This window comes from Bos grunniens, chromosome 25, assembly GCF_055505025.1.
Source record: "Bos grunniens cultivar Pamir isolate PY7600 chromosome 25, Bosgru_T2T1.0, whole genome shotgun sequence".
Lineage (NCBI taxonomy): Eukaryota > Metazoa > Chordata > Mammalia > Artiodactyla > Bovidae > Bos > Bos grunniens.
In genome coordinates this window covers 3,824,255-3,851,166 of record NC_141189.1, presented here as the reverse complement: position 1 = coordinate 3,851,166, position 26,912 = coordinate 3,824,255, and the positions used below count along the sequence as shown (strand labels likewise).

The 26,912-nt window shown below is 59.9% G+C and overlaps 1 protein-coding gene across 13 annotated transcripts in view; it reads left to right on the top strand.

The window, feature by feature from the left end:
• Positions 1 to 26,912, top strand: part of TNRC18 (trinucleotide repeat containing 18) — a 90,032-nt gene that overhangs the window by 39,486 nt on the left and 23,634 nt on the right. For 10 of the 13 annotated variants that reach the window (XM_086373789.1, XM_086373792.1, XM_086373796.1 and 7 more), the window contains 13 exons: positions 1,559 to 1,661; positions 1,906 to 2,111; positions 2,642 to 2,788; positions 3,263 to 3,453; positions 4,726 to 5,155; positions 6,672 to 7,667; positions 14,083 to 14,258; positions 14,677 to 14,813; positions 14,987 to 15,115; positions 16,523 to 16,694; positions 18,163 to 18,523; positions 21,675 to 21,950; positions 26,272 to 26,514. In XM_086373789.1, coding sequence (XP_086229915.1) covers positions 1,559 to 1,661; positions 1,906 to 2,111; positions 2,642 to 2,788; positions 3,263 to 3,453; positions 4,726 to 5,155; positions 6,672 to 7,667; positions 14,083 to 14,258; positions 14,677 to 14,813; positions 14,987 to 15,115; positions 16,523 to 16,694; positions 18,163 to 18,523; positions 21,675 to 21,950; positions 26,272 to 26,514 — 3,567 coding nt within the window. Of the gene's footprint in view, positions 1 to 1,558; positions 1,662 to 1,905; positions 2,112 to 2,641; positions 2,789 to 3,262; positions 3,454 to 4,725; positions 5,156 to 6,671; positions 7,668 to 14,082; positions 14,259 to 14,676; positions 14,814 to 14,986; positions 15,116 to 16,522; positions 16,695 to 18,162; positions 18,524 to 21,674; positions 22,436 to 26,271; positions 26,515 to 26,912 lie in introns of those variants that run through there. The other 3 variants (XM_086373787.1, XM_086373794.1, XM_086373799.1) reach the window with 3 other exon arrangements.

The following is a 26,912-nucleotide window of genomic DNA, read 5'->3' as shown; positions in this document are numbered from 1 at the left end:
CTGTCTTTTGAGGCGTATCCCTTCCCCGACCTGCTTGGTCCATCGGGCGTATGGGCTCATGGCTGTTCCTCCCTGCCCACTCGCCTCCTGTTCCCAGCGGTGGGCTCCCACCTTCCTGAAAGGAAAGCTCCTCCTGGGGAACAGTTCTCAGGAGGTCTTTGGGAGTTCCTGGTGTTGAGGGTGCAGGAGGGAAGAAACGAGGGGAGAAGCCAACGGCAGTATGCCAGGTTGGATCCCTGCCCCCAGGGGCTGTGTGGGGCTGGGGGGCCTGCTGGTGGATCCTGGAGAGGGGACCGGGACACTTGTCTGCAGCAGAGTAGTAAATGACAAGGTCCACGTGCTGGCGGGCCTGGGGGCGGCTTCCTCCCTGAGCGCATCTCTGGAGCTCCGGGTGGGTGGACGCTGGCCCCAGGGCAGCTGATCCTAGGGAAGGAATTAGTCCAGCCTCAGTGGGTTTCTTTTTTATTTTTGGTTGCTGCACATGGACTTAATCTTGAGTTGTTACTACTGGGGGCTTCTCTCTAGTTGCAGCACACCGACCTCTCGCTGCTGTCGCCTCTCTTGTTGCAGAGCACGGACTCTAGTGTGCACGTGGGCTCGGTAGTTGGGGCTCTTGGGCTCTGGAGCATAAGGGCTCAGTAGCTGTGGTGCAAGGGCTTCGCTGCCTGGTGCCGTGTGGGATCTGCCCGGCCCAGGGATAAAACCCATGTCCCCCGTGTTGGCAGGTGTATTCTTTACCTCTGAACCACCAGCAAAGTCTTTGGTTTCTCTTTTGAGAAAAGTCTCGGCTGCTGGCTGAGTGGTCTCTGCCGCTAGTGGCTGTACCTGCCTCCTGGGCCCTGGCCTGCCTCCGCAACTGTGCACGCTCTAAATTTTGGCTCATGGTGTAGAAGATAACCCGGGGATGAGGGGCTGGGGAAGGTGGAGAGCGAGGAGGGCTGAGCTCTTGTGCAATTGGTCAGGGCTTTGGGAGGGGTGGAGAGCCCAGGGGAGGTGCAGCGGGACCAGCTGTGGGGGGCTGGGGGTGCCTCCTGGGCACCAGGGCCGAGATGGGCCAGTTGGGGGGCAGCTCCCCCTCCAGTCGCCACCCCCCCGTCCCGCCCCATGCACGTAGGGTTCTCCAGTTTCAGTTTTCCGACTTGATTTTGAAGAGACCAGCCACACGTGTGCAACCGCCGCAACCATGGCGGGGCCTCCGGGTGGCGGCTGGCTCCCTGTGACCCGGGCTTGGCTCCGCGTCTGCATAGCAACCGCTTTTTTGGGTTGTGGCTTTCCCTCGTCTTGACCCGCCCCCAGCACCTACCTTTCCGGCACTAAAGGAGGAACCCTGTCCGCGAGTGCTGCTCGGTTCATCCTGGGTTACGGCACCATCTGTTTTACAACGTTTTCCTGCAGCTTCCCGGTTACCTGGGAGAGTTACAGGTGGGCTCTATGAGGGTGGTGGAGGGTCGTTTCTGGGCGCAGAGGACGTCTGGCCAGGGTGAGGGACCCGCTCAGATGCTGAGGGCTTGCTGGGGGCTCTGAGTCAGGCTCACTTCCTGCCCTCCCACCCACCCAGGGCACGGCCGAGCCGACGAGGACTGTGGCGATGACCGGGCCAGGCACCGCGAGGAGAGGCTGCTGGGGGCGCGGCTGGACCGAGACCAGGAGAAGCTGCTCAGGTGAGGCCTGGGGGGCCCCCTGGGGTGAGGTGGGTGGCCCTACGTGGGCGTAGGGTGGTCCTGAGCGTGTGGGACCCCTCCCGAGGAAGGCCCGGGGCCCCTTCTGGTGAGCCCCAGCCAGCTTTTCTGCCCCTGGGTGCCGAGCAGTGGCTTGATGTCCACCGGTCCCTTGGGGCGCCCCTTTTTTTGTCCCCCTCGTCCTGGGGCCATCCCAGACTCACCGATGCCTCCACTCCCCTTCCAGAGAAAGCAAGGAGCTGGCAGACCTGGCCCGCCTGCACCCCACCAGCTGTGCTGCTAACGGCCTGAACCCCAACCTCATGGTGACCGGGGGCCCGGCGCTGGCGGGCTCCGGTCGCTGGTCCGCTGACCCTGCGGCCCACCTGGCCACTCACCCCTGGCTGCCCCGCTCGGGTAGCACATCCATGTGGCTCGCTGGACACCCCTATGGTGAGTGGGGGGTGGGGATAGCGGAGGCCTGAGTGTCTCCGTTGGAGCACGGTGCCGGGGGCTGGTGTAGGGTGGGACCCCTCCTTTCATCCCCGTAGTTCACCTCTCTTGCTTGTCCGGAGTGGGAAAGTGTTAGTTGCCCAGTGGTGTCCGACTCTTGTGACCCTGTGGACTGTAGCCCGCCAGGCTCCCTTGTCCGTGGGATTTCCCAGGCAAAAATACTGGAATGGGGTTGTCATTTCTTTCTCTGGGGGATCTTCCTGATCCAGGGATTGAACCCAGGTCTCCTGCATTGCAGGCAGATTCTTTGCCATTTGAACCTCCAGGGAAGCCCAAGCAGGATCATTATTGATGGCCGTAGCCTCGTGGGGTTCTCTGCCAGGCCTATTGGTGGACAGTGGTCAGAAGGGGTGATGGGGGAGGTTCACAGCCAGCCAGCTCTTATCCTTGGCTTCCTCCGTGAAGACCCAGGAAGAGAAGGGGAGTGGGGAGTGGCCCCCAGCACTGACTTGGGCCTGGGTCTCTCCTAGGCTTGGGCCCCCCTTCTCTGCACCAGGGCATGACACCTGCCTTTCCGCCTGGCCTGGGGGGCTCCCTGCCTTCAGCCTACCAGTTTGTCAGGGACCCCCAGTCGGGCCAGCTGGTGGTCATTCCCAGCGACCACCTGCCTCACTTTGGTAAGTGGTGGTCGGTGGTTGGGGGCAGGGGCTGTGATGGCCTCATACAGTGAGACTGTCCCAAACGCCATGGGCCTCCTGTGGTGGGGAGGGGGTGTCCACGCCGCAGAATGGGGTGGGGGTGTCACGGAGCCACAAGGGTCCTTGTTCTGATGAGTTCCTACCCAGAAAGCCCATGTGGAGAACCCAGGCAGGGCTGCCCGGGCGGGGGGCCTGGACTCCGCCTTGGTGCCCCCAGCCCTCAGGAATCCAGTTTGCAGAGCACTGGGTGTAGTGGGAGGAGGTGTGGAGTTGCCACGTTGGCCACTCCCACTGTGTGGCCTCGGGGCCCCCAGGAAGCACCCAGAGGCCCAGCTGAGCCCGTTCCACCCCTGTGAGCACGCAGTCCCTCTCTGGGCCTCGGCTTCCCTGTCTGTGAAGTGGGGTGACAGGAGTTGGGAGCTGGGTGCAGCCTTACGGTCTTCTTGCCCGCAGCGGAGCTGATGGAGCGGGCCGCCGTGCCGCCCCTCTGGCCTGCCCTGTACCCGCCGGGCCGCAGCTCCCTGCACCACGCCCAGCAGCTGCAGCTCTTCTCGCAGCAGCACTTCCTGCGGCAGCAGGAATTCCTCTACCTGCAGCAGCAGGCGGCCCAGGCCCTGGAGCTGCAGAGGAGCGCCCAGCTAGTGGTGAGTTGGGGTGGGGGCCGTGGAGACCCTTCCCGGAGCCCCCTCCCATTGACGGCGAGGCAGAGGGGTCAGCCGGCAGACAGTCCAGTTCTGGACTGGGAGGGAGAAATGAGAGGCTGGTGGTCAGGGAGGGCCCCCCGAAGGAGGTGACGTCTGTCCAGAGACCTGAAGAAGTCGGTTGTGGAGGAGCCCTCTGGCCAGAGGGGATGGGGTGAGCAAGCCCGAGAGGCAGACAGAGCCTGGCAGGGCTGGGGAGCCATGGGGAAACCAAGGCAGGAGAGGTGGCCCCTCCTGTGGGTGGGAGGTGTTTGCCTGGGGGCTGAGGGGATCCCAGTGGGCTCCTGCCGTCTCCTGAGCCCCGCCTGGCCCGGCCGGGCACTGGGCGGCCTGGGCCTCCCTCTCGGCCAGGGCTGGCCTCTGCCCGCGTTGCTGGTCCCGTAAGATGGCGACACTCGGTGCCCCCCGTGTGGGTGGACTCCCCGAAGCCCACAGCCCTCCTGCCTTCTCGAAGGTGTTCCTGGGCGCTTGTCCTCTGCCCGGCCGCGTCTCTCCTTTTTCGTGCGGCAGCCGCCCTGAAGGAGTCACAGAGACGACGTACGGAGAAAGGGGCCTGGTTTTGAAACTTTTAGTTCTGCTGTGGCTGACTGAGTGCCTTCGGGCGAGTGAATTCACCTCTGTGGGCTCCAGGTTTCCTCCTGTGGAAATGGAGCGGCTGTAATTTCTGTGTCATCGAGTTCTTTATTGAGATTTCACAGCGGTGAGGGTGGGGGGCTTGGAGCCCTTCTTCATGGTGTTTTTGTGTACGGGCAGCCCGCTGGGCCTGGGCTGATTTTGAGCCGTTTCCTCACAGCCCAGGAGGCTCACTGTCGGAGATGTTTGAGACCTCGCTGTGATAAGGCAGGAGAGGGCTCTCAGGTAGTGAATCCTCCATGCAGGCAGCTGTCCTCGGCCCGTGGTGGAGCCAGGGGTGGGACAGTCCTGCGTCTTCAGGGGCCTCTCACCTCTGCCTGGCCCCCCGCACTCTGTCTCTGGGGGTCCTAGGGGAGGGTCAGGGTCTAGACCAGAGGTTCTCCCAGCCCCGTGTGTTGGAATTCTACAAGGAATGCTGTGCTTGTTACGCGAGCCGGGACAGAATGTCCATCTCAGGCAGGGTCCTGCAGCCGCCCACCCTGCCTGGCATTCTCTGTGGGCTGGGGGGAGCCTGGGGGGACGGGGCCGGTGCTGGGTGATGGCTCCTGCTGCACTGACCCTGCCTGCCGGCCCCCTCCACAGCAGGAGCGGCTGAAGGCCCAGGAACAGCGGGCAGAGATGGAGGAGAAGGTGAGCAAGCGCAGCCTGGAGGCCGCGGGCAAGGCCGGCCTGGGCGCTGCGGGCCCGGGGCTGTTGCCGCGGAAGCCCCCTGGCCTGAGCACCGGCCCCACGGGCACCTATGGCAAGGCCATGAGCCCGCCGCCTTCTCCCCGCGCGTCCCCTGTGGCTGCCCTGAAGGCCAAGGTCATTCAGAAGCTGGAGGACGTGTCCAAGCCGCCCGCCTACGCGTACCCTGCCACGCCCAGCTCCCACCCCAGCAGCCCGCCGCCCGCCTCCCCACCACCCACCCCAGGGATCGCCCGCAAGGAGGAGGCCCCCGAGAACGTCGTGGAGAAGAAGGACTTAGAGCTGGAGAAGGAAGCCCCCAGCCCCTTCCAGGCCTTGTTCTCAGGTAAGAGCCGGTGAAACGGGTGTCCCGGGCACCACTCACTCATTGGTTCAGCCGCTCGTTCCTTTCCTTGTTGAGCGCCTGCCATGTTGGCTCCACCAGGAAGTTCCTTCTGGTGTTTTGACCAAAGCGGTACGTGGCCTGCTGCCAAGCTCTGGAACGAACCGTCTGCCCTCGTCTCTCTAGTCTTCCCTCGGTTGGAGGGTCAGGGGAAACGGGTGTAATGTTAGAATTAGGTCCTGAGTTCAGAAGGCCTTGTTCTGAGCGTTGAACAGAGCAACGCCTGTGAGGTATTCGGCACCGCCTGACAACAACAGTACCTTCCGGGTCAGACCCCCGCCCACGTGCGGCATGCGTGCACGCACGTGCCTTCTTCCCGTGTCCTGTGTCCATGGGGACACGCAGTGGGTGGCCTCGACGGGGCCTGAGGCTTGTGTTCCTCGTCCCATGCGAGGACGTGAGTTCGAATTCCAGAGTTCAGATTTCAGCCTGTGGGATGCTGTGTGTGGTCTCGGGCCGGTGGCGTCCCTCTTTGGGGAGAGCTGATGTCTTGCTAACGGTCGAGTCAAGTGTGGAGCACGGGCCAGGCTGCGGTGCGGTGGGGGTGCTCCGTGTATCTCTCTCCCCTTGTTGGTTCCTGTTCAGCCCTTACTGCTTGTGCCCCCCACACCGCCCCCTGGACGGAGCCTGATGCTGCAGAGTCAGCTGCACACCACCCTGCTCTCCGGGAGATTATACTTTGTGGTGGTGGGGGGAGGTCGGAGGTAAAAAGGTGGGGGCGGCACAGTGTTACTGTCAGCGTTTGAACAACTTGAACTTCCCGACTCTGCTGAAGAAGAGGTGGGGCTGGTGGATTCTTGAGGGACGGATGGCAGAGTCCGCTGGGCTGGGTGGGGACCATTTAGGGTCTTTTTTCTTCATTTATTTTGGTTGTGCTGGGTCTTCGTTGCTGCGCAGGGCTTTGCCCTAGTTGTGGGGAGCGGGGGCTACCCTGTTGCGGTGCACGTGCTTCCCTCGTTGCGGAGCACGGGCCCTAGGGCGTGTGGGCTTTGGTCGTTCCGGCTCCCCTGCCCTGGAGCCCGGGACCGGTAGTTGCGGTCCATGGACTTAGTTGCTCTGTGTCATGTGGGGTCTTCCAGAGCAGGGATCGAACCTGTGTCTCCTGCACTGGCAGGTGGTTTTTTTACCACTAAGTCACCAGGGAAGCCCCCTGTTTAGGATCCTATTACCAGGTTCTTCTGGTCCAGCTTTGTGCCAGATGCTGAGATTAGGGGCACCAGAGACCAAAGCTTCTGCCTTTGAGACCCGAAGATCCTTGGGGACTGCAGGGTGGCCATTTTTTTCTCTCTGGGGCTCAGATGTGCAGAGACGCCCTGGGGTTCGTCAGGTGCCATTGGGAAGGGCCTCCAGCCCTGCAGGGCGGCTGAGGAGAGAGGGTGGTGGGCAGGTGGGTGTTGACGGGGACACAGTTGTCGCACAGGGCCAGAGGGGCCCCCACTGACCTGCGTATCCTCTGCAGATATCCCAGCCCGGTACCCGTTTCAAGCTCTGCCACCGCACTATGGCAGGCCCTACCCATTCCTGCTGCAGCCCACGGCGGCTGCTGACGCCGACGGCCTGGCCCCCGACGTGCCGCTCCCAGCCGACGGGCCCGAGCGCCTGGCGCTCTCCCCTGAGGACAAGCCCCTGCGCCTGTCCCCATCCAAGGTCCCAGAGCCGCTGCGTGAGGTCCCGGACGAAGAGCCGCTGGTGGAGCGGGAGGTGAAGGCGGAGGTGGAGGACATGGACGAAGAGCCCGCCCAGCTGCCCTCACTGGAGTCCCCACTGACGCTGCCCCCCGAGGACGCCCTGGCAGCCCCGAGCCCGGCGGGAGGCCTGCTGGAGGCCCAGGCACTGAGTGCCAGCGGCCAGGGGCCGGAGGAGCCCCCCGGGTGCCCGGACTTTGCTGAAGGGGCCGGGGCGCGGGTTGATTCGCCGGGCCTGACAGAGTCCTGTGCAGCCGCCCCGGACTTGGGGCCGCGGCTGACGCCAGAGCCGCTGGTGGAGGCCAAGGAGGAGCCAGTGGAGGTGCCCGTGGACATGCCCGTGGCCGTGCCTGCACCCTTGGCGGAGGTGGTGCCCGGCGAGGAGGACCTGGCCCAGACGGCCCCGAGTGAGCCCCGACCCAGCCTGGAACTGCCGGACTGTGACGTGCCCGCTGGGGAGGGCGAGTGCCCGAGACTAGAGGCCCCCGAGGCCGGCCCTGTGCCCGGCGGTACCTGCTTCCTGGAGGAGGCAGGCTCTGAGGAGTTCCTGCCCAGCCTGGAGGACCCGCTGGCCGGCATGAACGCCCTGGCGGCTGCCGCAGAGCTGCCGCAGGCCCGGCCCCTGCCCTCCCCAGGCACTGGAGCCCCGGCCCTGGAGACACTGGAGGCCGCGCAGAGCCTCGTCCTGGAGCAGAGCTTCCTGCACGGCATCACCTTGCTAAGTGAGATCGCCGAGCTGGAGCTGGAGAAGAGGAGCCAGGAGGCAGCAGGTGAGGCTTCTGGGGGCTGCTTTCCCCTCCTTGGCCTATTTTTTAATTGTTATTTATTTTTGGCTGTGCCACCAGGCTTGTTGGGATCTCAGTTCCCCGACCAGAGCACAGAGTCCTAACCACTAGGCCACTGGGAAATTCGTGCTTTTTCCCTTCCTATAAAAAACAAAAACAAAAACATATATTTTTTTAAGTGGGATTTTTAAAGTTTCAGAATCTCTAGAATATGGTTTGTTTCTCATCACTTTTTTTCCCCTTTGTGAATTAGTTTTTAAAAATTGTAAAATACACGTACCGTAAATTTTACTGCTTTAACTGTTTGGTTTTTCGGCTGTGCTAGGTTTTCATCGTGTGGGTTTTTTCCAGTTACAGCAAGCGGGAACTGCTCTCTAGTTGCAGAGCGCGGCCTTCTTGCTGCAGTGGCTTCTCTGGGTGCCGAGCACAGGGCCTGGGGCGCTTGGGCTTCAAGAGGTGCAGCTCCAGGCTCTATAGTTGTACGGGCTTAGTTACTCCGGGGCATGTGGTATCTTCCTGGATCAGGAATGGAGCCCGTGTCTCCTGCATTGGCAGGCAGATTCTTTACCACTGAGACACCAGGGAAGCCCCGCCTTAACCATTTTTAAATGTACAGGGCGGTGGTATGTAGTCACATTGTCGTGCAACCAGGTTTCTTAGTGGTGAAATTTCTCCTTGTTCTGTCAGTGGTGAATTAGCGGGATGCTTTGCACTAGGAGTGACCAAGACTCATTGGCCTAGAAAACGTCGGGGAAATTTTATTGGCTTGTGGAATCACAATATGTCAGTAATGAGGTAATGTTTCAGGTATGGCTGGATCCAGGTGCTCAAACCAAGTCAAGTCATCAGGAGTTCTTTTTTCCCTCTTCCCTGTCCCTCCCTCTCATAGTTTCCCTGCTTTCTATTGGCTTCATTCAGGGTGGGTCCACTTTCCTCGTGGGGGTCACTGGTACTTCCTCCCAAGCCCAGGGGCCCATGGACTGTAGCCAGCATACACACAGAAGAGGCCACCTCTCTCCTGGTAGCTCTGGCGGAGATGCTGTGATACACTCATTGGTTGGCTGACTGTGGTTCATGCTTTTTGCAGAAGCAAAGTCTGTATCCCAGGAGATGGGATGGACTGGGCTGATCCTGCCCAGCCCTGGATGGGGGAGCAGTCACTTCCAGGATGTAGGTGTGTGTGTGTAGGTGGGTGGTTATCCTCAGAAGGAATGGAGTGCCTTCAGCAGAAAGAAAGTGTCTTCAGTGAATTCTGGGCTGGCACAAAAGCACTGATGTTCAACATAGAAATCGAAGTGCTCCAAGAAATATGTAAAGAGCCAAAGAGTCAGGTGCAGCCTTGCCAGTCTGCAGTCCAGCCAGAACACTCGCGGGGGCGGGGTGGCGCTCAGCTGCGGGGAGGTCGTAAGAGTAGTTCCGGGTGTTCAGCTGTATTTCCTCTAGAACATCTTCTACTTGTTCTAGAAGTAGGAGTTTCTATAATTAAGACCATTTTGAAGCAATGTTTTGTTACCTGCCTTTTCCACTTTGTTGTTGTTCTGTCCCTACGTTGTGTCCGATTCTTTGTCCGATTCATTGTGACGCCGTGGACTGCAGCACGCCAGGCCTCCCTGTCCATCACCAACTCCCAGAGCTTGCTCCAACTCATGTCCATCGAGCTGGTGATGTCATCCAACCATCTCATCTTCTCTTCCTTCAACCCCTTCTCCTCCTGCCTTCAATCTTTCGCAGCATCAGGGTCTTTTCCAATGAGTCAGCTCTTTGCATCAGGTGGCCGAAGTATTGGAGCTTCAGCTTCAGCATCAGTCCTTCCAGTGAATATTCAGGGTTGATTTCCTTTAGGTTGGACTGGTTTGATCTCTTTGCTGTCCAAGGGACTCTCAAGCACTCTCAAGTCTTCTCCAGCACCCCAGTTTAAAAGCATCAGTTCTTTAGCACTTAGCCTTCTTTTTCCCTTAGTATATTCTTTATTAAACATTTCAAAACTGTGCATTCTTAAACATTTTTTTGGAACTACACAGTTTTCTGGCCGGTGGAGGCTCCAGACTTCAGTTGACCCAATCCTCAATTGTCAGGCATTTTAATTTGCCTTCTTTTCTATAATTTTCTTCCCTTCCTTTTGCTGTTGTAAGTAATGTGATGATTACTCTTGGAGAAAAATCTTTGTCCACACCTCTGCTTTCCTAGGGGTTTGTTCCCAGGAGTGGAATTGCTGGGTCAGAACCAGATCTTTTTCATCATCAGGGTCCAACGCCCCCTTTCCTGGAAGCTTGGACAATTGACACGTCCTTCCCCGCAGGCGTCTGTTGTTTTGTGGGGTTTTTTCTTTTCTTGGTTGCTGTGCTCGGGCTTTTCTCCCGTTGCAGGGGGTGGGGGGCTGCTCTTCGTTGCAGCGCTCGGGCTTCTCGCTGCGGTGTCCTCTCTTGATGCCGAGAAGGAGCTCTAGGCGAACAGCCTTCAGTAATTGTGGCGCACGAGCCTAGCTGCTCTGCAGCACGTGGGATCTTCCTGGACCGGGGATTGAACCTGTGTCCCCTGCATTGGCAGGTGGATTCTTAACCACTGGATCACCAGGGGAGTCCTGTTGTTCAAGTTCATTGTTTCTTTTCTTTCATTTAAATAGTTTAGTACAAATTTCCCACCCCCACCCCCAGAAGACAAACCTCTCTTGATCCTGCCAACTGGTGGGTTTTCAGTGGGGACCACACAGGCCAAGGGGCCTCTGGGAAGGAGAAGGCCGAGGATGGGTCACCAGGTTTGGGGGCTTCTGCCTGCTCTTGCCCGTCTTCACGCTGCTGCCTGATTCATGCATTCATTTAGCTCCTCCTGTACTCCCGGCAGTATTGGGTACCAGCAGTGAACCAGGCTCTCCACGTGCAGCCCTCAGCACTGTTGGGGTGACAAGCGGGAGGCCCAAACAGTCGGGGGGGACAGGGCAGGGGTGGGAAGGTGGTCTCCCATAGCAGATGGCCAGGGAAGCCCCTCTCAATAGGTGGGGGAGGGAGATTCTTCAGGGGAAAGCCACGCCAGGCTCAAGGAAGAACAAGTGCAAAGGCCCTGGGGTGACTGTTTGCCCCAGGGTAGAGCAAAGGTGAGGAGGCCAGGGGCGGGAGGGGAGCCCCGAGGGGAGAGTGGGTGCTGGGAAGTGGGGTCACTGTTGGGGTCAACTTTTACTCACTTGGAGTGAAATGAGAGGCCGCTGGAAGGAGGATTTGCGTTGCAGTGATAGGATCAGACCTCACTGAGGTCTCTTTGGGGGCTGTGTGGGGGCTGATGCTGGGGTGGGGAGACCCAGTAGAGGCTCCCGTCTGCATCCAGGCCCAGGGTGGTGAGGGGTGCACAGGTGCGGGCAGGTGGGTTCTGGGTGGAAGTTGGAGCCGGCAGGCTTTGTGAAGGGACTGCAGTTGGGTGTGTAAGGACGAGGCTGAGGCTTTTGACCCGAGTTGCTGGAAGAGAAGAAAGGTTTCTGAAGTGGGGAAGCAGTGGGAGGGGCGCATTCAGGGGGAGCCCAGTGGTCGGCGTGGACATGGATGCTCCTGGTGGTGCCCTGCAGTGCCCTCGGCACTCTGCAGTGCAGGTCTGCTGGCCTGAGCGTGGGCTCTGTGATCCCGGGGTGGGGGCCGGCGTCGGGCTGGAGCAGGCGCTTGGAGGCGCCGGCGTGCAGGGGAGGGCCTGGGGGCCCTTTGCCTCCAACGGTCATGGACGGACCCTAAGCATCAGTGCCCTGCCAAGGGCCCACAGGCCTGGGCCGCGAGTGGTCCAGGGCTCCAGCTTGCCCCGCGGCCCCATCACTTCCTGGCGCCACTGGCCCCCCCGCTTTCCCACTCCTGCCCCACGCAGCCACCTGTGGGCAGCAAGCACGGGTGTCCCAAGGCGAGCAGCCGTCCTTCCCGCCCTCCGGCACCGTAGTCTCTGTGATGGACGCCTGGTCCCGTGGAGGTTCCAGTGAGTGTTGGCCTGGTTCCCAGGTCACCTCTGTGTTGGTACAGCCGCAGGGCTGGGGTATTAGCTCGGGCTGCTGTAATAAACATACAAGCGCGGTGGGGCGGGGCAGGGGGACGAGTCTTGAGTAACAAGAGTATGTGTTCTCATGACTCGAGAGGCTGGGCGTTCTAGATCCAGGTGTCAGCAGGGTTGGGTTGGTTCCTCCTGAGGCATCTCTCCTCCGCAGACCTGTGGACAGCCACCCTTTCCCTGTGGAATTCTTCCACGTGTGTCTGTGTAGCCAAACGTCCCCTTTTATGATGATGCAGTCTTGCTGGATCAGACATCGCCCACCCTGACACCCTCGTGTTAACTTGTTCCCTCTTGAAAGGCTCTGCCTTCCGAGCTGTGACGGTGTTAGGGCTTTCCATGTGGACTTGGGGGCACGCAGCTGCTGCCCTCTGGCCACCAGGCTCCCCTCTGTGTCCTGGGGACCCCAGCGAGGCTGGTGCATTGGAGAGTGAAGCAGGTGATGGAGTCACTGTGTGATCTCCTCTGATGAAGCAGCTCTCCCCTGCCTTACCCAGCGACTGAGAAGCTTACGGCTCGGAGGACCTCGAAGGGACTGGGGTGGGGTGCGTCACCTGGGGCATGGGCCACGTGCTTCAGTCTAGTGCCAGCGCTTGAGGCTGGTGGGGTTCACTGCTTTGAGGCCTTAGTGTCTGTCCCAAAGACACAGAAGACCAGAAGCAGGGGCTCTCACCTCAGCACGGGTGACGTGTGGTTGTGACTCGAGGGGAGCACTGCTGACACCTGGTGGTGAAGGCGAGGACGCCTCTCAGTGTCCCAGGATGATGCCCAAGAGCCGCCCTGCAGCAGAGATTCGAGCCATGGCCATGTGAATGGCGCCTGGGGTCAGAAGCCCTGATCTGGGCGATACACTTGTTAAGGTTGAAGTTAGGGAGTTCTGCACGTTGGTTGTAAGCAATATGCTTTTCCGGCACTTCCCGGGTGGTCCAGTGGCTTAGACTCCGCGCTCCCAATGCAGGGGGACTGCGTTTGATTCCTGGACAGGGAAGTAGATCCCATATGCCCCGACTAAGAGCTGGCATGCCACAACTAAAAGTTCTGCATGCCACAAGGAAGATGGAAGGTTCTGCGTGCCACAACTAAGACCCAGTGCGGCTAAGTTAATAAATACTTTTAAAAGCTCTCTCTTTTAAAAAGAGAACATACTTTTCCCCTCAGATACACACAGACCATTCTCAAAAATTGATCATATGTTACATCACAAAGGAAACATCAGTTGGAAAATGAAAACTCATGTTATTTTGGTAGAAAGACTGTGGAAAAATAGGTTCTCAGGTACCACCGTTGAGATCCTGAGTTGCTGCAGCGTTTCTGAAGGGCAGTCGGAATATTCATGAGAGATAAACGCACACACCTTGATCATGTTAATTGCACAGACAGGAATTTTCCGGAGACAGTGCCTGTCTGTTCACTACAAAAAAAAACCAAAAAAATCTGGAGCCACCTGAATGCCATCAGCAGGGGATTGTTTAGGTAAATTAAAGCTTATTGATCCGAGAGAAAACTAGGCTGCTGTTACTCAGTTTCGCTGCATAAAATTGCTGATATTCTAGTGGTTCTGACTTACAGAAATGGCACTTTCTGTTCGGGTTCAAGCTATAGCATGCATGCGTATTTTTGTGCTAATGGGAAAACACGTTGAGTAGCAACGAGCAGAGGGTGATGTGGTGTGTATTGATGGGTGCCAATTTCTGCTTGTGAAACTCGAGGACTTCCCTGGTGGCTCAGATGGTAAAGCGTCTGTCTACAATGTGGGAGACCCAGGTTCAATCCCTGGGTCGGGAAGATCCCCTGGAGAAGGAAATGGCAATCCACTCCAGTACTATTGCCTGGGAAATCCCATGGACAGAAGAGCCTGGTAGGCTACAGTCCATGGGGGTCGCAGAGTCGGACATGACTGAGCAACTTCACTTTCACTTTCTGCTTGTGAAGGATGCCTGGGTGTTACCCATGTTTGAATGTGTGTAAAAGTTTCTGGAACCACCTACCACGCAGTGTCTGCAGAGGCATCCTCTGGGAGGGGCCTGGTGGTGGGAGGAAGAAGGCTTGTGTTTCATGACACTTCTTTGCTTGGTTTGTGGTTTTTATCATGTGCACGTGACTTTCGCAATTTACAGAACTTATCATGGGGTTATTTTTTTTCTGATGGTGAAAACCACGCATAGTCCTTGTGGAAGATTTTCAGGACAGATAAGCAGAAAGAGAGTTGCCTTGTTAGGGCGCGGCTCTGCCGTTCTCTGGTGACCGCCTGCGCGTCTGAGTGGACGTGCTGTGAAGGACAGGACCCTGGCCTGTGTCCTCTTCCCAGGTAGGGATCTGAGGAGGGTCGCCGAGGTGCTCGTGAGCCCGGCCCCCAGAGTGTGGGCTCACTTGCCTCCTCCCGCAGGTGCAGAGCGGGGCCCGCCCGTGCGGCCCTCGCTGGAGAGCCTCCTGGCGGCCAGCAGCCACGTGCTGAAGGAGGTGCTGGACAGCCCCTTCGTGGATCCGCTCAAGAACCTGCGGCTTCCACGTGAGCTGAACCCCAACAAGAAGTACAGCTGGATGCAGAAGAAGGACGAGCGGGTGAGGCGTCCCGGGCGTGGCTTGGGGGAGCGGGCTGGGCGGAGGACGGCGTGTGCCCAGAGAGGCCACCTGGCCTGGGCCTTGGCAGGCTGCACGCTTGGGGGAACCTGTTGCACTCCCAGCTTCCACCACCACCTTGTGGGGCGGTCCCCGGCGAGTTGTCTCCTCTTCCCTGGCCTCAGTGTACCACATGATCACGTGTCAAGGGTGTGTCCCGTGGGCAACAGCTTGGGGGCTCGAGGAGAGCAGATGTGCGTGTGACAGATGCCAGCCCTGCCCGAGAGGCACTTGCGGGCCACCTCAGCCTGGACACGGCCCTGCAGGGTTGGCTTTCCGGTCCCTGGCGTGCACACGGGGAGTCTCGGTGAGGGTGGCGTCCCTGCTGTGAGACCCCGCGCTCACCCGCCGCTCCCCGCAGATGTACGCCATGAAGTCCTCCCTGGAGAGCATGGACGCTATGGAGCTGGACTTCCGGATGCGGCTGGCAGAGGTGCAGCGCCAGTATAAGGAGAAGCAGCGTGAGCTGGTGAAGCTGCAGCGGCGCCGCGATTCCGAGTGAGTGCGACCCGCCGCCCGCGGCCGGGCTCTGTAGGCGCCGCGCTCAGGAGGTCCGCCGTGCAGGCCGCCAGGTGTGCGTGGCCCCGAGTGACGTGTGCGCTCCGTGCGCCCCCTTCTCCGCGCCCCACCCCACCCCCGGGTTCACAGCCCAGCGTGTGATTCTCTTTAAGGGACAGGCGCGAGGAACCCCATAGAAGCTTGGCACGCAGAGGCCCTGGCAGGCCGCGGAAACGGACCCACGCCCTGACCGCCCTGTCGCCCCCCCGCAAGAGAGGGAAGAGCCGCATCCATAGCGGAAAGTAAGGCTGGCCCCTCGGTGGGTCGGGGACTGGCACAGAGCTCGGAGGGGAGGCGCGCGGGCCCGTGCGGGGCCTGTGTCGGCGCCAGGGACCTGGCGTCCCTCAGGCTCTGACCCGCCGGGATCGGCAGCTCACGGGCAGCACGGCGCGCTGCCCTGGGCCAGCCAGGAGGGCGAGCGTGGAGCGGACAGGCACACCCACCCCAGCCAGCAAGTCGAGTGTCACCCCAGTCAGGCCCGTCTTCCTGCCGCACCGGCGTCTTCTGCGGCTAGGGCCTGCTTCCCTCTGTGATGGGCGGCGTCACTCCCGGGCTCCTGGTGCGTTGTGCCCGGGGTGCTCCCTGTGTCCGGGGCCTCCGCCTCCACGCACGCTGGGGAGAGGCTCCTTGGAGCCACGTGTGGCCGGAGCGAGAGCACTCCCTCTGGGTTAGCTGTGGACAGAGGAACGGCGCTGCGGTTTCCCCGGGCCTCCGGAGCACGCCTCGGCCTGGGCCAGCAGGGCAGGCGGCCAGCAGGGCGTGGGTGAGGAAGCAGAGGGGCCACAGGGTACCTTCACAGCCGCAGGAGAGGCCGTGGGTCTTCTCAGGAGAAGACAGCCCCAAGAGCCCCCCTGTCTTGCATCTAAGCTTGGATGTCCCTGACTGACCAGAGGATGCAGAGAGAAATACCCTGTTACCAGCCACAGGCGGGTGGGGAAAGCCGCTCCTGGAGGAGTGAGCAGAGGCTGGGGCTGCCCGCGCGTGGAGCCGCGGGGGGTGGGTGCGCCTCCTGCCGAGCCCAGGCCTGCTGCCTTGTGACCTTGGGCCAGGCGTTCGCTCTTGTAGGTGAGCGCCTTCCTCCGTGAAGAGCAGTGTGTGGAACCAAGTGTTGTTTTGTGGTTAAAATACAGACACGGAGTGAGACGCACGGTAGAGACCTGGTAAAAGTTACTTCTGTCTTATTAGTACTTGTGAGGCTTTAGCGTGAAGCGGGCCACCGGGACCCTGGCCTGACTGCTCGGGCACAGCACAGCGAGGCGCTCCTTCACAGCAGCTCTTGATCGTAACCCCCGCCCCATCCTGGTGGATGTCTGTGGCATTTCTGGTCCGTGTTCTTGGCGTGCTTGGGTACAGAGGTCTCTGACCATGACGAGATGTGTGTGTGTGTGTGTACGTGAAGGAGCACAAGAGAGAAAGGGGCCGGCAGAGACACTGCTTTCGAGAAGTTCTTTTTTTCCCCATTAAACGCTCATTCTGCCTCCTTCACAAGTGTCCCAGAGTCCTGGCACCACAGTGCTTCAGACTCGTCAGTCTGCCGTCAGTCTGTGCTTCAGCATCCAGAGCCCACCCTTCAGGGCCATGAGGGCGGACCCCCGGCCCGTGCATGCTGCCTGGCCGGGCTGCTGACCGGTTCCATGTCTGGGTTTCAGGCTGAGCGGCAAGCCCCTGCTGACCTCAGACGACTACGAGCTGGGAGCGGGGATGAGGAAGAGACACAAGGGGCCTGAGGAGGACCACGACGCCCTCGGCGGAGCAGGGAAAGCCCGGGGGAGGAACCAGCCTTGGGACGAGCACGAAACCTCGTCAGACTTGATGAGTCAGGTTGGTCGCCCCATCTCTCAGGTGTGCTGTTGGCTTGGGGCGCAGGGTCTGGCGGGGCTGCCGGGGCTCACCCCCCCTTTGCGGGTCTCCTGGCCCTGCTGCACACACACTTTGGGAAGACACTCAACTGTGGAGTCACTCTGGATAAAATGGAATAGTAACCTGGGCGCAAACGCTTTTGTTGAGGGTGGTTGCCTTAGTGCCAGAGCCACTCCTCCAGTCTTGGTCATTGTGCAGAGCAGGGGAGGTCAGAGAGCTGGCGAAGTAACACAGCCCCAGGTGGAGCTGAGGCTGAAAGCTCGTCCTCTGTGTGTGCTCCGTGACCCTCTGCTGAAGCGCAGAGGAGAGACTGCGAGTTCCTAACCCGATAGTGCAATTACTCAGTTGTTTCACGGTATAATTATTTAATGAGCGGCTTCACCATTCTGGAGTTTGAAGAAACAAGGGCTTGATGCCATTGTAATTTCCTCTGGGAACTCTCCTGAGGTAAAGGGGCGAGCGCCAACGCCTTGAGTTTTCTTGTTTCTGCAGAGCATTGAAATCACCCACTTGAAGGCCCTCATCACTGAATACTAACATACCTTGTTGTCCCTCCCAGAAAAACCCTGTGGGAGGGGGCTGTTACGGTTGACTCGGGCGTCAGAGAGAAGGACCTACATAGGGGAGAGTGGGTCCGTGGGGAGGGGAAGAGAGCCAGTTTGTAGTTTGTACGTCAGCATCCTTTGTACTCTCCAACCGTGAAGGGCACTCTTGTTGTCTAATTGACACTATCCCAACTTTTTCTCTCCTTATGAAATGTTACCTGATTAGAGAGAAAATAGCAATGAGATGTTCAAATGAGGGCCATTGAAGCTGCATGTTTCAACAGCAAATGACTCCAGCTGATGGGAGACGCGCAAGCAGGAATTTATCTGTGAAATCTCTAATCATTCTTTCTGCTTCAGGCGTCCAAGGCACACTCAAGGCATTTTCTTGGCAGCTTCAGCCCATTTAGCTGGATGGCCTGGTTTAGGCTGGGAGGCCATCTTCATCACCTGCTTTAGGCAGCTGAGATAAGCAGATCAGCTGTGCTGTGAACTGGGTTTTCCATCTTCAGGTTCATCCCTCCTCCCTTAATCCAGCTACCTTCTCCCCCTTGGCTCCCTGGCAGCACTGTTTTAGGCGCTCCCCACTAGGAAGCACAGCACAGCCAGCCAGTGGCGAAGAGAACTGTAACCACAGTAAGAGCTCTTTAATAAGTGCTTCAGGTGCCTTTTCTCAGTTCATCTGCAGCACAGCCCAGTGCTGCCTGTGCGTAATCACCCCCATTTTACAGGGTAGAGGAACTGAGGCTAAGAGGAATTCAGCAACATGTTAGAAAGCCACGGAGGCAGGGAGGAGGAGCCCGGGTTCGTCTGAGCTCATGCGCTGAGACCCACTGTGGGTGTCAAATGTCTTAACCCCACGACTTCCCAACTTCCCTTTCCAGCTAAAGATTAAGAAGAAGAAGATGGCTAGCGACCAGGAGCAGTTGGCAAGCAAGCTAGACAAAGCCCTCTCCCTCACAAAGCAGGACAAGTTGAAGTCGCCCTTCAAGTTCTCAGATGGTTCTGGGGGAAAATCAAAAGCGAGCGGGGGCTGTGGCAGGTACTTGACGCCCTACGACAGCCTGCTGGGCAAGGACAGGAAGGCACTGGCCAAAGGCCTCAGCCTGTCTCTGAAAGCCTCGCGAGAAGGTAAACACAAAAGGGCCGCCAAAGCCAGGAAGATGGAGGTGGGGTTCAAGGCCAGAGGCCAGCCCAAGTCGACCCACTCCCCCTTCGCCTCGGAAGTGAGCAGTTACTCCTACAGTAAGTAGTGGGCCGCGCCGCCTCAGGGCTGTTCTTCCTCCCTTTCCTTCCTTTCTTCCTCTTTTGGCCTCGAAAGCTCCATGGCCTCTGGTGATGGTCTCTTTTTCCGCTTTGGCGCCGGTACCAGGCCGGAAACGGAGGTGGTTGTGATGAATGGGCACTGTTGTTTGGGCGGCCACCTGTGATTGGTGGGTACTCGTGATTGGCGGGCGGGTGGGAGCGGAAGTCCGCCAGCCCTCCCGAACCCGCCTTCCGTTGGTCCGCGCTAAGGCCATCGGTGTGGAGGCCTTGTGCTACAGAGTTGGCGGTTGCTCAGCCTAGAGCGGTCGCTCGTGAAAACCATAGAGCTGACCGGGTCGCTCCCGCCCTCAGGCGGCTGCCAGTCCTCCAGCTCAGTGTTAGTGAGGAAGGCGTCTATGGACCACACACCAGGGCGGCCTTTCTTGTCTTTGCGACGGCCCTCCACGTGGTTACCCGGTTTGTTTCCGAGGATAGATGCTGAGGCAGGGCCCAGCCCGTCAGATTGAGCGGCGCGGGATGGCCCGTCACGATGGGCGCTGCCTATTTGCAGCCGCATGCGGCTTTCGGGCCCCTGAAACGTAGCAGCTGTGGCACTGAGGGACCGAGTGTACGCGGAGCCTGCGGCCTCGCGCTTCTTGTCTGGGAACTGGGGAAGCGTGGGCTTCCGGAGCCCGGACGGCCTTGTCCTCACCCCCACCCCCGACACCCTTCCGCTGGCCCAGAGCCCGCCGCTTGGCACCTAATAGGTGCTCGGTAAGTACCTGGGCGGAACGTGTGATGCCAGGATGGCTGCCCAGGGCTGTGGTCGCCGCAGCAAGGCCGGGGAGGGGCTGTTTGCCTCCAGGCATCTGTCCGCGGGTTTCTTCGAGGGGGACCCGAGGCTGCGACTTGGGTAGAAAGCTTTCTCCTTAGTGACTGCGTGCGTCTGTATGACTGGGCCTTTCATCGGCTTTGTCTACTTCATGGGGTCGGGGGCGAGGGTGATGACTGTTAAGGGCAAGAAATGGTGTGTGTTCTTAAGGAAAGAAAGTCTCTATAGAGTTAAGATACCATGGCCTGCCCCCCGAGTGCTGTCCAGAGCCCTAAGTGAGCTGGCTGGGTGGGTGAACAGCTGGGAGAAGGCATCTGGCGTGAGATGAAGCTGCTGCTGGTGTCTTTGGATTTTAACGTTCCTGGTTTTGGTTGTCCTGGGTCTCCAGCCTTGATGCTCATGGGTGGGGGGGCGAGGATCTACTTTTGTGCCTTATGTCCCCTGGGTGGGATCAGTGGCCGAAACACCTCAGATTCAGATGGGTGTGAGCTGAGCGGCACTGCCCAGGCCCCTGGCTGCCTCGTGCCAGTTCTAGAGACTTGTAGTTCCGAAGGAGAAGGGAAGGGCTTTCCTTTGCTTGTTCTGGAATATCACAGAGAGAGCAGGGATTGCTTTTCCTTTGATCTTTCAGTGGATGTGGCCTGGCTGGTGTTGGAAGGATCCTCTGCTCTCCCCCTCTTACAGGGGGATGAGGTGGGGTTCAGGCTAGAGTCCAGAGAGAAGCTGAGGTCTTTGCAGGGGGGAGGGGGGCTCTAAGCTGCCAAGTCCACTGCGGCAGATGTGTGTAGGCACGCAAAGCAGTGTTCAGATTGCTCATCTCTGTTGCGCTCTTGTCTAAAACTGCACTGTTCAGTTGAGAGAAGTGGGTTAATGCTGCCACAGGTTGGTCAAAAGGCCTGTCTGCAGTTAGCTGGTGGCTATGATGTGAGAGTGGAGAGAGTGGCTGGCTGTGGAGAGAGTGCATCTCTTCTATTTTTCACATTAGTCTTTTTGTCTTCCCTGTAAATGCCTGCATGCAGGGTCATGAAGAAGTCGAGGTGTTTCCTAGCCTTGAGATGCTGTATCAGGAGGAGAGAACGTCGCCCTCCTGCATTTCACTGTGGGTTGTAGGGATCCGGTGGCCTGCTTGGGTTCTGGTGGGAAGCCAAGTTGGTCCTTGTCACGCACGGACTTGTCCAGCCTGGCAAGTGGCTTCAAGAAGGACAGGATGAAGCACACAGGAGGGAGAGCTGTGGCTATGGGACAGGCAGAGGCGTGTCCTCGTCCCACCCAGAGTTGCCAGACTACCCTGCAGTTGGGTGTTGAGTGGAAAGCATAGATGTTGGAGGAGGCAGCCAGAGAACCCCTGCCCCCCAGCATATGCGCGTGCGCACACGTGCACACACATACACACACACTCTCTCTCTCCCTCCTTCTCTTGGACTTGGGGAGGGCAGCTGTGTTGGTTAACGTCTTTGGGACGGATTTGACGAGATGAAGGGATTACAGCCTTTGGCTGCAGAGCCTTTCCGTCCTATGGAATCTCGCTCACCAGCCTCGCGTGTAGAACAGACCAAAGTGGTGTGAGTCTGCCTGGGGAGGGATTGGAAGGGGCCAGAGCTGTGCCCACTTGACAGCTCCCTCCCCAAAGCCTCAAGCAGCTCCAAGGCTGGAGACGTGTGGGAGGCCAGAACCAGCATGCTGGTCCCCCCTCTCAGATAGGAAAAGAAACGGGGTAGGGCTGGGAGCTGCAGTGTCATTCGTCAGATGCCGCTGTGCTGACTGCCGAGCAGGAAGCTGGGTTGTGAGTCTTTACACGCTTGCCCCGAATACCACTGCGAGCTGGTGTTTTGGGAAAGAGGGGCTTTACCTGAGTCCTTCCCTTCTTAGGCTGCTTCCCTCCCCACGAGGAGCCCGTGGGCTGGCTGCAGTCCTGTGGGGTGGACTGGACTCGGCCGTGACCTCCCTGCACAGGGCAGAGACCTTCCTGAGAGCGGGGCTTCCACCTCCTGCAGGGCCGGGAAAGACTGTTCGCCCTGTGGCCGTGTGGTGGGTGGTGCTGGCAGCAGCGGCCCAGCCAGGGCCTGGGTCCACACCACGCAAGATGGGTCGTGTGGGGCCTGCGGCTCAGAGGCCTCCCAGGTGAGAGATGAGGCCCGGATGGGGAAGAGCGCGCCAGGTGCTGGAACTCTGCCGGGTCCACGGCCGGTGGGCGTTTGGACCTCGGTTCTGGCGCGTGGCAGAGTGTCCTCAAAGGTGCCGAGGCTGATGGAAGAGACCCTAGCCCCTTCCTTCCCCGGCTCTGTGACTTATCTTTATTAAAAACTACTTTGACTGCAGATACGGATTCAGAGGAAGAGGAGGAATTCCTGAAGGACGAGTGGGCTGCCCAGGGCCCCTCCAGCTCCAAACTGACACCTTCCCTCTTGTGCGGCATGGTGGCGAAGAATAGCAAGCCAGCCGGTGGCCCCAAGCTGACCAGGAGGGGCCTGGCAGGCGCCCGGACTCTGAAGCCCAAGCCGGCCGCCGGCAGGAAGCAGCCGTTTTGTTTGCTGCTTCAAGAGGTCGAGCCCCGTTCCTCCTTCAGCGATTCCTCGGAGGACTCGTTTGACCAAGGTTACTAGCTCCAAACACAAAATAACCTTCCGTGTTTCCTATCGAGCGAGTGAGTGCGAGAGCGAGAGCGGAGCGCGAGCGCAGGGAGGGCGGCCGGGAGCCGCCGGGATGGCCCGGCCAGGGCGGCCGTCCAGTTCTTGGCAGCGTAGCCTGCTGTATCAGCCTGGGTCCTTTAATTTTTGTTTTTATTTGTACCTGTATCATTGTGATAATACCATTGGCTGGCTCTTTTGGAGCTTTTATATGCACTGTTTTTAGTCTTCCTCCCCTTCTCCCACCTCCGCCCGCCTGCCCCCTCCCCTCGCCTTCCCGCCCCCGGACCGCAGGCCTGGGTGGGTCCTCCTGGCGTGGCCATGGCCGCGGAGGCCTCCCAGGGAACGTTTTGTAAATGGAATTCTGTCGTGTGGGCGTGTGACTTGATGTTTGTACCGCAATTTTGGTAATACCAAGCTTTATTAAACATACCGAGTTCATTTTTAACTAAACCCGTGTGCCTTGTCTCTCTTGCTGTGTCCTGACTGGACCATTAGGTTGCCGCTTCCCTCATTTGTTCCCCCCTCCCCTCCTCCCCACCCCACCCTCACCCCCACCCCACCCCACCCTACCCCAGAAGGGGTAGAGGGGTAGATGCAGTCTGCGCTCTCTCTATTATTCAAATATCCCTGGTAGCTGTTGGCATGCCTTTCATTTTCCAGGTTTAAAGTCAACTGCTTTCACCTCAAGCTTCATCTTTTTTTTTTTTAAGCTGCTTGTTTGTCTTTTGTTTTCTTAAAGCTGTTTATGCAACAGTGGTTAAAAAACTTGCAAACGCTCATTTTCTAACATGTTTCTGTTTTGGAGGGCATGTAGGCAGTGCAGGATCAAGACCACTCTGCATCCCCGAGTTCTGTTGTGAAATCCAAAGGCTTCATTGCCTTGTTGGGGCAGAGCTCAGAGGAGTTCCAGGAGTCCCAGGCTGGTCTGCCCCCGGCCTCACTTAGGCAGAGAGGGTTGGTTTCGGCGACCCCTGTGAGCTCCCTGGTAGACTGACTTGTCTCAGTCTTCCAGGACCTCCACTCCCAGATGTCCTGAGGTGGGGGTGAGGCTTTCCAACCCTGGTTTAGGGTTTGCTTCAGGGCAGACCCCTTTCAGGGACCCCAGAGCTGGTGGGGGGATCGCAGAATCCTGGGGGGTCTGAGCCTGACTGGGAGGCGTTTGGATGATCAGGAGAGGATGGAGCCGGTGCCTCGGGGCTCAGGCTCCCCGTGCGGCCGCCACACCTGAGTGAGCACAGCCTGGGCCGCTAGGTCTCCCGCCGGCCTCGTCTTGTAAGGCCTTTGTGGACACGTCTGGCTGGTTCCTCATTCCCCTCTCGCCTCCCCGGGGCTGGGTCCCCATGCCTCCTCCCCCTCAGAGGCCAGAGTTCCAGCTTCCAAGGTTTGGAGCTCCCACCCTAGCCCAGACCCCACAGAGAAGCAGGCAGCATCCCAGATCTGGTAGCCACGGGCCCACCCACCAGGGCCAGACCCAGCAGCAGACAAAGCCCGTGCAGGGGGCAGGCGGGTCTTCGCTGCACCCAGACCGCTGGTCAGGTCTCGAAAGGGATATTTGGGTAATAGGGCCTTCCTGATGCCTGATACTAAAACACCTAACTGGCTTGGCTTTTCTGGTGTGTCTGCTTTCTCCCCCCAGCAGCTTGGCCATACCTTCACCCTTGACCCCTCCCCATGACGCTTTGAATGTCTGTTTTGGTCTCTCGCATTTGCTCTCACGCTGCACTCTGGACGCACAGCGAAGGCTGGGAGTAGGGCAGACGCGCAGCGGGTCACTGAGCTTGGGTGCGAGCCGGGCTCGTTGCTCCGTAGGTAGGCACAACCCCTTTCTCTGTGTCCCCTCTGCACCCCCCACCCCTCGGGGTTTGCCCCCATCGGCTATGGCAGCAGCGGATCGCTTTGGCATTTACGGATCGGGTTTTGAAAAACCAAGTGACAAGAGCCAACCCCCACATATTGAGCCAACAGGTTTTTTTTTTTTTCCTCTGGGGAAAAAAAAAAGTTTTTCTGCATTTCCTCAGGTTTCTTTGTTGGGACTTTTTCCTCCCCTTGCCCTTGGCAAGCTCTGTCGCCTCAGGTGTGGACAGCTCCCGAGTGGCTTCCGTGGTCCCGAGACACCTTCCCTCTCTCAGCTTCCCCTACCCGCTTGGGCTCTGGCCTGAGCAGACTGGCCACCCTGGGAGGAAGCCAGGGCCGGCCCACAGGCTTGCGGGAGCAGGAGATAGGGAAGGGTCTCAGGAGACCAGGGTGACCCAGTCAGCATTTCTTTTGTGGGAGACACGCCCTTTATTTTGGCCTTTTGCTTCCCAAACATTCTTCCATCTCGTGGTGCCGGGTTCAGGCTACTCCTGGCTTTCTGGGATCCAATGCAGACAGACTTCCCGGACATCCAGAAACCCAGAGCCAGACCAGGAACCCTGGGTGGGAGAGAGAGCCGGAGTCTCCACACCTGAGCAGCCCCACGCCCACCCCACGCCCACCCCCAGCCCAGCCAGCCCCCTGCCCGCCACCCTGCTCAGACTGGCCAAGCCCCAGGGTGGAGGGGGGCCTGCCCGAAGCGGGGGACCCAGGCGCTGCCAGAAGTCTGCCTACACTTAGCCTGCTTTGCCGCTGTGGCCCACTGGGCGGAGACAGAACCATGTGGCGTCCGCAATGTGAATGGATCGCAAGTGTGCACGGCCTGCCTGCCGCCTGCCCGCCCCGCCGGCCTCCATCCCGCTGCCCCCATCGCTCAGGGAGCCGGGTCTCCGTCCGCTCACCCTCCTAACAGCCCTCCTCTCTGCCTCCTTCCTTTCTCAGCCTCTTCTGGGCCTCCCTCAAGCTCTCATCCGCCTCCCTCACCGAGGGCTCCCTCGGCTGGGACAGGCAGACCAGACCCCCGCCCCTCCCCCACCCCTCGTCCTCCCTGGCACCCCCGAGGCCGCCTTTTGGGCCGCTCACTGCAGCGCAACAAGCAGGCGGCTGGGGGGCGTTGGCAGGAGAATGTGGAGTTGGCCAATTTCTAGGGCTCGTCCGCCCCTGGACCCAGACTCCCGGTCCCCAGACATTGCAGAGAGGCAGTAGCTCATAGTCCTCCTTCCTCTTCTTGGCGAGTCCCCTCCAGGCTCCCAGTGCCCCTGGGCAGACGGGCACCTCCTTGGTCACAGTGCCTTGCGGGCAGACTGGCCGGATGCCCTCCCACCCACTGGCCTGGTGGGGTCAGCTGAGCTGTCTCCCCAGAAAGGCGGGGAAGCTGGCCTGTACCTCCAGGCCATCTCTCTTTCTGGCGGAGGACTTAATTCACGTGCACGGAAGGTCACCTTCCCTGGTGCGGCCTCCAGCCCCACTGCCCTCCCTGCCTTTGTGCCGATGGTCCGAGCTGGGCCAGTTCTTGGGGAGAAGCACCTTTCCGTCTCACCACCCAGCGAGGTGGGCTGGGGCTCTCCAAGAGTCTTTTTCCCACTAGGCCGTGGGTGGTGAGTCGCCAGCCCCATGTTCAAGTCCCACTCTGCCGCCTGAGCACCTGACCGTGTGGAGCAGAGTGGGCCGACGAGCCCGGCCACTCCCTTCCTGGCCCCTGGAGGTGTAGCCGGCTGTGGCTCCCTTGGCTGAGCCAAGCTGAGATTCTCACAGATAAGGAAACAGCAGCTCAGAGAGGACTGTGGATTTGCCCCAGGCTTCCCCAAGGTGCTGGGCCTCAGCTGTGGACCCCAGAGCCTGTAGAGCATTACCATCATGGGAGCCCCTGACCCACTCCGAGATGAGACAGAACTCCACCTTCTGCTGCCAGCCAACCCCCAGGCCTCCCACGGGCGAGACTGCCCCCTGTCCGCCCCCACACACTCTGGGGCCAGCGCCCGGCCTGCGCCCCCAGGGTCCTCCCGCCCCCTGCCACCCGCCCCGCCCTCACCTCCCTCCTCCTCCTCCCGCCTCCTCCCCCAGCTTTCACGTGTGTGTTGGGTTGTGTGCGCGCGTGTGTGCGTGTGAGACCGTGGAGAGCGCTGTCTCCAGTCCTCGTCCGTGTGTCCGTCCCCCGCCCACAGCACAGGTGCATGTTGGTGCTCCCCTGCAGAAACATTTGCCTCCCAAAGCCGCCGCCCACCTCTGGGCTGCCAGGTTGCCCAGGTCTTGGGCTCGCTTTGACGGCTGGGGGCGGCAGAGGGTGGGAGGCGTGTGGGCTGGTGAGGAGTCCGGAGCCGGGCTGGGGCCGCGGCCCCCCCTCGCTGGCGCTGTGGCGGCGTTGGGGGCGGCGGGGGGTGGCGCCGGCCCGGGCCAAGGCTCTGACTCGTGCCCTGTTTTCTGCACGCCAGATGAGAGCTCCGAGGAGGAGGACGAGGACGATGAGCCAGAGGAGGACGAGGCTGCTGGCGGCTATAGGCTGGGCGCCCGGGAGCGGGCCCTGTCACCAGGCCTGGAGGAGAGCGGGCTGGGCCTGCTGGCGCGCTTTGCTGCTAGCGCCCTGCCCAGCCCCACCGTGGGGCCATCCCTGTCCGTGGTGCAGCTGGAGGCCAAGCAGAAGGCCCGCAAGAAGGAGGAGCGGCAGAGCCTGATGGGTGAGTCCCGGCGGTGGGCTGTGTGGCAGCGGGTCCCACTGCCCGGCCTGCAGGAGGGGCTCAAGAGAAGGACGGGAACTCCAGGGCTGGGCCGGGCCTGGGTGGACGGCCCTGGTGATGGGGGCCTCCCTGGCCTGCCACTCCCTGGGGAGGGGTCTCCAGAGCTGTGCCCTGACCTTCACTAGCAATGCTCCCAGCAAACAGGACCTCAGGCGCCCAGAGGCAGCTCTGGGGTCTGCAGAGGCCTCGGATCTGCACGCTGGGGGCTGTGGGAGCCCACCGGAGGCCCCTGGCCCAGCCCAGGGGTAAGGGAGACCGCTGCAGGTTGGCGACACCCAGGCTGAGCCAGGAGAGAAAAATGGGAGCTGGCTAAGGCGATGTAGGAGAAGTCGAGGCGC